This window comes from Carassius auratus, chromosome 3 (assembly GCF_003368295.1).
Source record: "Carassius auratus strain Wakin chromosome 3, ASM336829v1, whole genome shotgun sequence".
Lineage (NCBI taxonomy): Eukaryota > Metazoa > Chordata > Actinopteri > Cypriniformes > Cyprinidae > Carassius > Carassius auratus.
In genome coordinates, this window is record NC_039245.1 from 24,061,855 (window position 1) to 24,075,192 (window position 13,338).

Genomic DNA, 13,338 nt, shown 5'->3' on the forward strand with positions numbered 1-13,338 from the left:
GCAGGAGATTCTGGCAACAACTGTTGAAGCTTCAGATGGTCCTCCTTCAACATCATCATCATGGAGCTTGCGACAGTCTGCAGCCCAAGATGAGTGGCAGAAAGCAAGGCCCTACCACCTGGACTGCTTGTTGTTCTCCAGGGTGGTCAAGGAAAATAAATGCAGTCAGTGCTCATCTCCTGCCATTATTCGTTGCAGAGACTGCATGCCTGAAGAGTGGCTGTGTATGGAGTGTGATATAATTTGCCACAAAAAACTGGTACTCCATAACAGGGAGTCGTGCATTGATGGATTTTACCGGCCCATTCCGCCAACGGTGTGCTGTGTGAAAGAAAATGGCAGATGTACATTAAAAAATCAAGGTACTGCTCTGATTATTGTGTGTGTGTTGTAGTATTTACATTTCTCAATCAGACAATCCTTTAAGCTCTTTTCAAAATTTCTGCAATTTCTTTTTAGTTCGGCTGTTGCCTACAGTGAGACCTGACCGACTGTGCACCTGTGACCCAACAAACATCACAGAATCTGCTGGAAGAGTAACTATTTTGGTTTGCATAAATGGTAGGTAGGCTTTATTTTTTGGTTTTGCAGTTAAGGGTCACAAGATATTCATACGTTTGATTCTTTTTAGGTCGTTATGACTTGTACTTGCCCAATTTGGCGTGCAGAGTGTGTCTATCACAATGGACACCTGACAGAAGCGACCTCATAAGAAGTGGGTATTGGCCAGCATCTGTAAATTCTGAAACATTGTTTTCAGTGGATGTATTCAGCACATTTGAGGAGATGAAAACCGTTGCTCCGGGTTTGTCAAGACAAGGCTTTTTGCGGTTGTTAGAGCAGAGGACAGAGCAGTTTGGAAGGGTATGTTCTGTGTGGATGAAGATTTCCTTAATTAGAGACCATTGGCTATTTCATTTTACTTTTCTCTTAACTTTTTGCACATTTACAGAGCGGTAAAATACATGGAGATGCATTTCAAAGGAGCTTTGTGGAATACACTTTCTGCCAGTTTTTATGTGAGAAAATGGCAAATGTGGAGCACTTCACCTGCCCAGCATGTACACCCAACATGCTTGCGGTTTCTGCAGACGGCAACAGAAAACTGTACAGGTTTCAACACTCTAAAGGGTAATGCAAGGCAAGATGCCACACTACATGGCTTTGCTGTACAGTATACACTGCACAACATCACTCTGTGACAGGGGCACTACATCATAGTAGCTCATGTTATCACAACACAGACGCTTCTATTTCTAATGAGATAATTATTCAAAGTTCCATGATCTGCTGTACTTGTTTCTGCTTCCTCCCTGGTTTCCTCTTTTGCTGTCATTGGCCATTACTCTGCACCATTTTATAGAATTGTCATACATCACCACACTACAACAACATGACACATTTGATACCAGATATAAATATAAATTTGCCACACTTTAAAATCCAGTACGAAGAACCATGTGGTGATAATTTTGTATTTTGCAGCTGTGCGCCTTGCTTAAGTTGTTTTACAACTTTTAAAACCTACTGAACAAATGGTTTCTGCCACTGAATATGCCTTTTTTCTGCCTTTCATTGAGGTCAGAGGAACCATACTTTGAGGGCATCTTCATTGCCAAAGATGTGGACGTATCCTCTTTCGTTGAAGAAATCAGGAGTAAAGCGAAAAGTGTTAGTAATTCAGAATTTGTAGCCCTGCTGTGTAAATGCAGTATTTTTGTCATCTAATATATCTATAATTTTTTTTCATGCAGACTCCAGAAAAGGCACTTGTGGTGCTACTCAGTGGTCTGCTGCCAGGGAGACTGCCAGAAGAGCTAGCAAACTTGATGAAGAGGGTCTTGAGGTAGCTGTTTGCAGGCATGGGGTGATATTAAAGGGGTCTCAACATGTACAGGGGGGAGATCTTTGCGTATCCCCTATTCCTGCAGAAGGAGCTTCAGGCAGCCACAAACATACATTTCTACTGCACTGACATCTCATGCAAGTACTGGCCCTATCTTCAGAAGATGTCAGTCTCTATGCCTGAACTGAGCCCTCTTCTTCAAATGAGACCATTTCTGTCAGTCATGCACGCCAAGGCCCATTCAACTAAGTGTGAGGTATTGTCTTTATTATACTATTTACTATTTTTATTTAATTTAATTATTGATAATGGGAATGCACAATTTATGTCTTTGCAAAACTGAGATTGGTGCATCCCTAACCAATAACTTTTCACACATTTGTTAGATTGTCTGGAGTGGTAGGAATCAGGAGGGTGCTGGCGCAACTGCAGGGGAAGAGGTGGAAATGGTGAACAGTTTCCTCTCTCGTTGTGCTCTCACAACGAAGTACATGACCAAATCTGGTATGTGATTCTCCTTTATTACATTAATACAAATGTTTTGTTCTTTCAGCTATTCTTTCATTAGTCTTTCATTCTTTATACAAAAATACAGAAGAGAAACATTTATTTTAATTAAATTTGAATAGGCCGTCCAGTAACATTTGAATATGTTTTCTAAAAGCTCGCAATGACATGCTGACTGTACATGCAATTGGGTGGAATAGACGCAAGCATGATGGCCTTCATCTTGCATTGTCCAACAGATATGTCAAGGTATTGACCATATTACACAGAATTAATCTGGTCCAAGATGGCAAAGGCAATTGTTTGTTTGCATTTTTATTGAAGACCGTCCGAAAGGCTGAGGCTGAGTCCCAGAGGCTGGAGAACTTGAGCCGTGAACTTGGTGTCCTGAGAACATGGTCCCAGCAGTGGGTACATGACGTCAGACAGTGGGCCACTGATGGTACAGTATTGACGTTATAAATAATAGGCTGTTTACAGTTACAGCATAGTGTGCTCGACAGTGTTGAGGACGTGTTACTGTAATTACATTACATTATTTTGTAACACATTACGTTCCTAAATGAATATCATATTTAAGGTGTTTTAGCCACTGTTGCAAACTGCACATACAGCATAGTGCTAATGGATATAGTGCCATTGATGCACTGTCAGGTAGATTTTATCAGAAATGTAAATTGACCTTTCCAAAGTGGTTATTTATTCATGCTTTTGTCTCCTCCCAAGATTCTTATAGATGTCAGACAGGATGACCAACATAGCCTTCAGCGGTCGATAGAGCACATATGTATGGGTGTCTATCAAAAAAAAGCAAGCCTTTATAATCAGACAGGTATGTTGTTGAATTATCTATTTTATTTACAAGACTTGTGAATCTCTTGTCTAGATTTTATGTTTCTGTCATGTGTTTGGAAATTATAGACAGCAACAAGATTCGACAAATGCGGCGACGGAAACTGGGGGGAAGAGAAAAGGAAACTCTTTGAAGCAATCAAACGATACAATGAGCAGGTGCCAGAGGGAGGAGGGCATAAATGAGCAGATGGTGGAGAGCCGACTCTCTATGGTGGGCCATGGCAGTGGGGAGGACAGTCTAATATGGCCATGGGAGGTTCACAGCGCTGGTATGGAACAACTTCTGTGAGGGAGAGGGATTACATTGAGCAAACAGATGTTGACGCAGCTTAATGGGCATGTATGCTATACAACTATATTGCAGCTTACAGGTCAATCCTGTTGACTGGCTCATTTGTATGACTTTAGAATCCACAAACATCCTCACTAAGAAGAAGATTTTCGATGCATACATGTCAAAGATGCGGCTGCAAGAAGAGAAGATCCTAATTCTTAGGGAGATGAGACAGCACTGCACCTACCTCAGAGGGCTGGCTGATGGCATTAGGAAGCTGATTGCAGAAATGTCTGGAGGAAACCGTGGTAAGAACATGGGGTTTAACACTGAAGTGCCGTTTTTTATTATTTATTTATTACTTATTCTTATTATTTATCTATTTTATTTATCTACTTGAACTTTGGTTGCTACTTAGTCCTATGTATTGTGGCCTGTGTATTTTTTGTTTTGGTGCCCAAATTCAATATGATGTCATTGACAGTGTTTCTGAATGCTTGATTAAGTGTTGTCTTGTTGATATGACTGGTAGGCTAAAATTGAATTGCCCTACGGGGATAAATAAAGTTAACTGAATTGAATGTTACAATGCTGTTCAGATATGGAAATGTATGTTGGCTATCTTAACTGGGTCAAGTTAAGGGTCTAAACAGGTAAGAATTAATGTGTGCCTTTTTCATTTTATATTTCCTCCTAGGCAGTTTAACTGACGAGGGGCATTGTGGGCTACAGTGTCTTCTACAGGAAAGGCTTGCTGATGTGGAGGAGAAGATTAAAGTCGTTTCCTCAAGATACAGCTTGGCTTTTAGGACCTCTATTCCCTGAAGACTGGTCTGAGGAGATACCGGAGATACCGGATGAGAATAAAGGACTTGAATACGAGAGCTCAGAGTACAGTGATTTGGAAGATGTCTAACTAATTTGTGAATTGGACATGTGTTTTTGCATTTGCTTGCCGGTTTTTTTTTGTTTTTGTTTGGAGGGTGTGGTTTTGGACATACCCTTTTTCAATAGATAGTCTCCCTTATTTAATTTACATAAATACCATTGCCTTTATTGTGATGAATAAACTAGCAAAATTATTTTCTGTGTCAGATGAAGAGTCCCCACCCACCAGCCCTGTAACTGATCAAATTAATGTACTTGGTACTAACTCTATAAATAAAAGCTGACGTATAGTGATCTTTCTGCTGTTATTCTTTATCTGCTTTGTATGCTAGGCTTTATTGTTCCTGCCTGCACCACATTCTCACACAGTCTCTCATAGTCTGACAGTTAGTTGTTGAATGACTACCTCCAAGACTACTTTATGGATATTATAGCAACTACAAAACCCTATTCCATAAAAAGTAAGTTGTGAGTAAAAAAGGAATGGAATAATTTACAAATCTCATAAACTTATATTTTATTCATAATAGAATATAGATAACATATCAAATGTTGAAAATGAGACATTTTAAAATGTCATGCCAAATATTGGCTCATTTTGGATTTCATTGGATTTCCAAAAAAGTTGGTACCGGTAGCAATAAGAGGCCAGAAAAGTTAGCTGGAGGACCAATTTATTAAGTCAATTGGCAACATGATTGGGTATAAAAAGAGCCTCTCAGAGTGGCAGTGTCTCTCAGAAAACATTGTCGGTGAACACAATCCACCGTGCCATTCACTGGTGCTGGCTAAAACTCTATAGGTCAAAAAATAAGCCATATTTAAGCACAGGTGTTTTCTCTGGGCCAAGGCTAATTTAAAATGGACTGTGGCAAAGTGGAAAACTTCTGTGGTTAGATGAATCAAAATATAAAGTTATTTTTGTAAGACTGGGATGCCATGTCATCCGGACTAAAGAGGACAAGGACAACCCAAGTTGTTTTCAGTGCTCAGTTCAGAAGTCTGCATCTCTGATGGTATGGGGTTTCATGAGCGTGTGTGGCATGGGCAGCTTACACATCTGGAAAGACACCATCAATGCTGAAAGGTATATCCAAGTTCTAGAACAACATCTCTTTTAGGGAAGACCTTGCATTTTCCAACATGACAATGTCAGACCACATACTGCATCAATTACAACATCATGGCTGTGTAGAAGAAGGATCCGATACTGAAATGACCAGCCTGCAGTCCAGATCTTACACCCATAGAAAACATTTGGTGCTTCATAAAGAGGAAGATGCGACAAAGAAGACCTAAGACAGTTGAGCAACTAGAAGCCTGTATTAGTCTAGAATGGCAAAACATTCCTATTCCTAAACCTGAGCAACTTGTCTCCTCAGTCCCCAGACATTTGCAGACTGTTAGAAAAAGAAGAGACGATGCAACACAGTGGGAAACATGGACTTGTCCCAACTTATTTGGAATGTGTAGCCCTCATGAAATCCAAAATTATATGTTCTCTATATTCTATTTTGAATGAAATATAAGTTTGAGATCTGTAAATTATTCCATCCCTTTTTTACTCCCAATTTCTACAGTGCCCCAACTTTGTTGGAATCGGGTTTGTACATCAGTCTAATATATAATGCTGTTTTTGTTTAAGCTCATCCAACTGCAGACGTGTTCGGTGAAAGGATTCTGTATTATTTTGTGCCTCTTATTAATGCAACATAAGTCATATGTGCTTCAAAAATAAAATAAAATCTGTGTGCAATTAATTATCTGCCACAGACCCACCCAGTTTTGCATTGACTTTGCATTGTTCCTTCACATTTACTATTCAGACTGTTAGATTTTGGTTAAATTGACATTAGGAAATGGTGGCATGGGACATTTATTGATACAGGGGTTGGTGACAAATTTGATTTGTGAAATGTGAGACCCCTAGCTGGTTCTGAGTTCACAGAAGGCAGAGCCACAAATCTGAAAAAATAGATTTGGGGTGTAAAACGGTCTATGAATGAATGAGGTGTGATTTCGACTTGCTCCCTTGTTTTGTATCATATGTAACGGTTTAATGCAACATTTCATTGTTCAGTTAGAAATGGTAAACCTATAAGTTTAATACCCATAAAATGCATATGGTTCAAACAGGCCTTTATATTGGTCACACCAGATGATATGGACTACCTTTGCCATCTTTAAAATATGCCATTTAAGATAACAAGGAACTTTTAAATTAAACAAATAAGTGTGTCTTTATTCTCTATATCACATATGTTTCCATTGCTGATATGAGGCCTGTTTGACCCATGCCGTTCATAGGCTCGATATTAAGCTTAGACCTAGGGTTGACATTTCTAACAAGAAGACCTCATAGAATGATGAAATTTGTTATATAATGTCCCACTATGATGTAAAGGGAGAGATGTGAAGTTACACCTTGCACAATCTCAGACTCTGTAGCACCCGTAGGAATGTAATTTTCCCACGCTTTGGTTCCGCCTCCTGGCAACGCACAAGCAGTTAGAGGTCTCAAATTTGACAAATAATTGTGTATTTATGTCCTGTATAACGTATGTTTCATAGGCTGATATGTGAAGAAATTACTGACATGACCCTTAAGACCACCCTTTTATTGAGGTCACACAATGTTTATTTTCCTTAGCTTAACACGTTGACAGAATGTGTTGTATGTGAAAGTGCATAAAAGAGTCAGTCCAACGAAGGCATTATAACAACGGTTTATTAAACACTCACACAGACACACACACACACACTACATAAGGAAGGAATCCTCCTCCACCCAGGTGCTTCTCCATTTTTTTCCACTGAAATGAAAACAGAGAACATATGCATGTTATGTGTAACAAGTATTTGTTTTAAGAGTTCAAGAACTTACAAAACTACTTAAAAAAAAGAAGGGTGTTGTCATTTGACACATTTGATTCATTATCACTTACATGGTGACAAAAATGGCTGAATGTTATGTAAAAAACATGGATAAGTATTACATACTTTGTCAAGCTTTTTTACTAAGTAGAGTGCAATTTTATAAACACTACAGAAAGAGATAAACTGAAATAAAATCTTATAATCATCCCGAAATATTTATCCAATATAACTTTGTGTAGCCCACATTTTTTATATATGTTGGCTAATGAATTAATAACTTGGGGCCTTTGAGAAAAAATAATAAACTGGTAATAATGTTTACCAGTGTTGGGGAGTCGTGAACTACAAACAGTTAAATTATTAATTTGACTGAATTTGCTGTAGCTTCCTAGTAGTTCAAATGCATTCTTATTTGTATATTAATTCAAATACTTAAATTACATTTTTGCCATTTTTGTGTATTTAACTACTGAAACTACCAACAAATTAGGGCCATAAAAAGAAAGGAATGATTATGCGAAAATGCTGTATGGCACAACACTAGCGAATGTGAAACTTTGCCCCGTGACTTGGATCCGCTCTAAAATGTCATGGGTACTTACTTGACCCATGATACATCTTTCATGAAACTCATGCTGGTAGTTTTTGTGTAATCCTGCTTAAAGACAAACAAACAGCACTGAAAACAAAAAGGAGGTAAAGAGTAAAGATTTCCATGCATACCATAAACTGCAAGGGTGCCATTTCAGAAGGTATTCCTTCCTTCCCTAATGAAAACAGAATATTAAGTTAGTTTGATTGTTGTCAATACTGCCAGCTACACAACTAAGGAATTCAGACCTTTCACTATTTTCACATTTTTTGTTCTGCTGCAGCCTTGTGTTAAAATAGTTTAATATAATTTCCCCCCTCAATCTACACACAAAACCCCCTAATGATGAAGCAAAAGTGTTAAAAAACCTAATAACTGTAAGAAACGTAATCTGTAGGTCTACAATTAAAGTACATTAGTTAAGTAGGCTTATACGTGAAATAACTAACAATACACTTTCATAAATAAAAGCCTCTTTATTTTGGACTGTATTTTGAGTTGTCTACATATAGTATATACAATAACCTGTTCTTCATTGCACGTCTTGTAAATTTCTGTTCACCCAAATATTTATGTAAGTATCTCTGTACATTTCTGTTCACCTAAAGAAGCATTAGTCTAATACTTCTGTACACAATTAGATTATATATATACATATATATTCAGATTTCTTCTTGTGTTTGTATTATGATAATAATGGCACTCTGCATGGAGCGACCTGTTTTACATTTCACTGCTGATTATATATTCTCTATATAACTGTGTATGTGACAAATAAAATCTTGAACCACAAATGTAAAACATATGTGAAATAATAGTGGAAAATAATATGTCATATCATTATGTGCAATGTAGATAAGTCTTGTGTGTTAATAAGTTCAGTTCTAACCTTGCATTAACATCCATTCTTTAATGTTCTACTGCCTAGTTTTTATCCATATCAGGTAATGGCTGACCAACCTCTTTAACTCGTTCCTTCAAAATATCTCCCTTGAATACTTCCTGGCTGCTGTGAGAGCAATCTGAAATACACAATTTGTTTTTGGTGAAATGTCCATTAATTTTCCAATGTAAAACAACCACTAGATTGTTTGTCTCAAAAATAAATTAGATACATGTTTGTAAAAACATATACACCCACCATTATTTTTCTTCCTCTTGTTTCCTCCAGGAGCAGGGATGGCAAGATTATGAGCTGGGGGGGTAGGAATGGGAAGAGTAGAAGCTGGAGTGGTAGGAATGGGAAGAGTATGAGCTGGAGGGGTAGGAATGGGAAGAGTAGAAGCTGAAGTGGTAGGAATGGGAAGAGTAGAGACTGGAGGGGTAGGAATGGAAAGAGTAGGGGCTGGAGTGGTAGGAATGGGAAGAGTAGAAGCTGGAGTGGTAGGAAAGGAAAGAGTAGGGGCTGGAAGGGTAGGAATGGAAAGGGTAGGCGCTGGAGGGGTAGGACTGTCAAGATTAGGAGCTGAAGGGGAAGGAATGGGAAGAGCAGGGGCTCCATAATAACCTAAAAGCAACCAGTAATACAAAATTTGGAATTATAAACAGCATCTAGGGTGGAATATCAGTACATTATGTAACTATGCAACACTTACTTGATGTGGCCAGTGAGTTGTCTACAGGAGGCTGTGGGATCTCTGCTGCTGAGGCTGCTACTTTCTCTGACTGACTCCAACCTAGTATTAACAGAAGTCAAACAAAAAAATAAATTAAATAACACCATATAATTAAAGGGTTTAATTGATTTCAATATGGCATGACTGCTATAAAAAAAAAACGTACTATTTATCTAATGATGTCTTGTTTTACATTAACATACAACAATACCTTGCACAACAAATTCAAACAACGCCTCCATCCTCTTTAGGCAGGCAGATGCTGATTCAGTGACTTTACATCTGGGCAGAAGAACCTCACAGGTCCATGATTTAGTTCCAGGGCGGGATATAAATAACACACCCCTGGAGCCAAGGGCCTGAAACCTTTCCAGCTTCCAACAAGAGTAAAGCAAAATCTACATTATTTCTGAACATTTATGGTAAATTTCAGAGTCAGTTAAAGGAAGTTCTTAGTATACTAACATAATGACATATGCTGCATGTATACATATTCATAAGAACTATTTCGCTGCAACAACAGTCTTTAGAATTTTGGGATCAGCAATTAGAAGCTTTACACAGAGATTTTTTATTAAGAAGATGTGTCAATAAGTGTAAACCTAAAACTAAAAGATAGAGGTGTTTGATTACTTATGTATGCAAGCCAAAAAAATAAAAATAATAATAGTCTGTAACATACCAACAAAGAAGCGTCATCCATCAGGTGGGATGAAGTGTTATTCTTTTTCTGGGCCTGGGCCCATGTCTCTGATTTCAAATCAAATCTTTCTATTTTTTTTTTCAAACGCAGATTGTGGGGCTGCACTGCTTTGCAGTACTTGCACGTCTTGCAAGCCACATTGAGTGGCATAGAACAAGAAGCACATTTCTTAGTAGTTGAACCAGGTCCTGGCATATCTGTATGGAAAGAGACATAAATTCATAATAATAATAATACAATGAAATGATATAAAAATTGGCAAATTTTTCTGGTCTTTGGCTGGTTAGACACGAACATCAGGGCACGGTGTCTCAGGCAATTTTAATTTTATTGTTTGGGGGTGGGGGGGGGGGGGGTCAAATTAAATATGGCACTATACCTAACAGCATAGTTAATAACAACTTGAACTTATATAGCGCCTTTCATTGTACCTAAGTTTGCTTAACAAATGGTGGGGGGTGGGGGGTTAGTCTATAACTCAAATAATCATTTTGATGATGAGTTTATAGACTACTTTCTACTTAAAAGGGATTGTTAAAGTTAGCCCAATTAGCAATACAAGAGACACTATACATAGCCAATCATAGAACATTTTTGATGTGCCCAATTGATCAGTTTTAAACAAGCGCTCTGATCAAATAAATTGAAATGTTTAAAATGATTAACTGATAATATATTTAAGTTGAACTGATTGATGAAATTATGGTAACACTTTAGTTTAGGGAATAAGCATTAGCAATTAACAAATAACTAATGTGTCTGTAATAAGGCCTGCATTAAGCAACATTATTCATTTATTAGGCCTGTATTCACCAATATCCATATTCTCATTGAATAGTCCATTTATTCTTTGTAAATCCTTAATAACCCAAATAATTAAGGTTACATTTAGGTCAACATAGAAATTTTATAGCTTTGGCTATAATATGTTATATATAACTATATATAGAGTGACCAAAGAACACCATACAAATATTAAATAAGTTATTTAATACATTAATATTGCAAATGGCAATAGCTCTTATATAATTACATTGTTGTGCATATTGTTGTCAACGCGTCTTACCTGCTTGATGAAGTCCGAAAAGGAGGAAGTCGTGGTTGCAAGCGGGAATATAACGTCATCATTAACGGGCATTGACGGGTATTTTCCCAGAATTTCCACAGCTGGATGCAAGCATACAAGGTTCACATTTGAGAGTATTAATCATGTGAATTTTTTAATTTTTTTTTTTTAATTTTATTTTTTAATTTCTTTTTTAAACTAAATTTTAGCAAATTATGGTGACGTCACGTGACGTATTACATTCGGGTATTTTTTAAAATCTTTCTATCGTGTTGTTCTCACGTTTGGGAAGGGTATGCGCTATTAATGTATTACCATACACAGCAAAAAAAAAAAAAAAAATATATATATATATATATATATATATATATATATATATATATATATAATAATAATCTTCAGGTGCTGGAGTTAATTGTTTCCCGTAGTTGCTAAGCAACGAAAGGTTAAGTATTTAAAAGGTTATGGTTAACATGGTTTAACGTTGATATAACATGTTGTTTAGCTTTCAGGAGCTGGAGGAAGCAATAAAGATTTTTTACTCAAAGACGTTTTACTCATTACTTCAATAAAAATGTGACATTTAGACGTTTTTTTTCGGCATGGAACAAGGCAAATGAATGCTTTTCACATTGAAAATATTGTTTTTTACATTTTAAATAATTAAATAGAAAATTTCTCAGTGATCGTCAATACAACAGAATGCCATTTTTCTCGATTTAATGAAAACTAAAATAGATCGTTATGGCAGAGCTTACAGCAATGGCGAGTAAAATAAGTGAACATCCGGGTATTTCTCCACGGGAACGTGTTAACGCAAACGTGTAAGATTCACGTCTGAGGTTGTTAAACTGTGACATCTACACGTTTTCCAAAGTGGACCAACGTGATTATTTCACGTCTTGTCGTGATACCGGGTTGTCAGTAATTAAGGCCAGGGTAGTGCTGTTTAGAAATTATGCTAATTTCCCAGCCCTCTATCACACAGGGACTCACTGTGCAGCAATGAATTCAGTACGACTGTAGTCTTCAGAATAGAATTAGGGAGCGTAATAGGGCACATGTGAATGACTCTATTTGAACGTCTGACTTTTGGAAGACAAAAATATCCCGTGCTTTGATAGTCCGTCAAAATGGGCCCCTGGAAATTTCAATCACAGTTGATTCCTCCTGAAAAAAATGATGCAGAACAAATCTAGTTTTTCAAAATCCACAGTTCAAAGGTGGAAGGGAAGGAGGGGGTCTTACATTTTCCGGCTCTGCCAGCAGAAGGTTTAATTGATCTTATGGTCCACAGGGACACGATGCCACAGCTGCATTTTCATGTCAGGGAAGAAAGCTCCTTCTGTTGTTTTGCATCTGTCTCAGTTGTCTAGTGCATTTATAGGAGAAGAAAGAGACATGGGCTACTGAACCTGGATGAAAGGCGAATGGAAACACAACTGTGATAAAAATCGAAATGACAAATGTGGCATTTTGTGGCTTAACAAAACCTTTTGGTGTTTAAAAAAAGCAGTTGGTCTATGCAGAGTATATGAAACCATTGTGTGTGTATGTGTGTGATAAAAAAGCAATATTGCAAGTGATGATGGGAATTTGGAGCACTTTAATCATATTTATTATGCTGTCCACTATCTGTATTGTTTAAAAAAATATATGTCAAGATGTATGAACTTGTATACTGCAAACCGAATCTAATTATGGGTACAATTAAAATAACCTGAATCTGAATCTAAACCTAAATCAAGTATTCTAAGAACCATAAACTAGAAAGATCGATTACTGAGATGTGAACTGGTGGGTGGTGGGTTATGGAGGTTTGAGTCCGGCTTGTGTTATGCCTGATCCTTTTCCCATTGAAATCATCAATCCCAACAAATAAATAATAAACCAGACAGAAAATCTGATCCAGATATTTCAGCCGCTTCGACATACAGAAAAAAAATGGCCTAAATGACAATGGAAACATATAGAAATTGACTCTTCTTTTGTGGCAGTAGAAATGGGTCATAAACTACTTTAGATAAAGTAAGGCCAATAATTCTGAGCACGTTCCAAGTTTGGGGCACGTTTAAATGGGCCAGTGCCACTGATTTGAGCACTTTGCTTTTCAA

At 37.3% G+C, this 13,338-nt stretch overlaps 2 protein-coding genes across 2 annotated transcripts in view; one reads left to right on the forward strand and one right to left on the reverse strand.

Annotated features, from left to right (window-relative positions):
* LOC113054458 (uncharacterized) overlaps nt 1-3,034 on the forward strand; it is a 5,949-nt gene extending 2,915 nt beyond the window's left edge. The window contains exons 6-14 of the mRNA XM_026220040.1: nt 761-864; nt 953-1,131; nt 1,581-1,657; nt 1,755-1,846; nt 1,932-2,102; nt 2,233-2,350; nt 2,511-2,602; nt 2,678-2,764; nt 3,008-3,034. Coding sequence (XP_026075825.1) covers nt 761-864; nt 953-1,131; nt 1,581-1,657; nt 1,755-1,846; nt 1,932-2,102; nt 2,233-2,350; nt 2,511-2,602; nt 2,678-2,764; nt 3,008-3,034 — 947 coding nt within the window. The remainder of the gene's footprint in view (nt 1-760; nt 865-952; nt 1,132-1,580; nt 1,658-1,754; nt 1,847-1,931; nt 2,103-2,232; nt 2,351-2,510; nt 2,603-2,677; nt 2,765-3,007) is intronic.
* Nucleotides 3,035-7,081: 4,047 nt separating this feature from the next.
* LOC113042022 (SH3 domain-containing protein C23A1.17-like) lies at nt 7,082-11,373 on the reverse strand. Its single transcript, XM_026200623.1, has 8 exons — nt 11,225-11,373; nt 10,138-10,355; nt 9,667-9,829; nt 9,435-9,515; nt 8,981-9,346; nt 8,800-8,861; nt 7,971-8,014; nt 7,082-7,183 (listed from the first exon to the last, which is right to left on the reverse strand). Exons 2-8 carry the CDS (start codon nt 10,351-10,353, stop codon nt 7,132-7,134), a joined length of 984 nt encoding a protein of 327 aa, XP_026056408.1. The 5' UTR covers nt 10,354-10,355; nt 11,225-11,373; the 3' UTR covers nt 7,082-7,131.
* Between the last annotated feature and the right edge of the window lie 1,965 nt (nt 11,374-13,338).

Coding starts and splice junctions, on each gene's coding strand:
- LOC113042022 (XM_026200623.1), bottom strand. CDS start 10,353: ATGCCAGGACCTGGTTCAACTACTAAGAAATGTGCTTCTTGTTCTATG. Junction 9,830..10,137: donor TGGATGACGCTTCTTTGTTG/GTATGTTACAGA, acceptor TCTTGTTGGAAG/CTGGAAAGGTTTCAGGCCCT. Junction 7,184..7,970: donor TGGCACCCTTGCAGTTTATG/GTATGCATGGAA, acceptor TTTTCATTTCAG/TGGAAAAAAATGGAGAAGCA.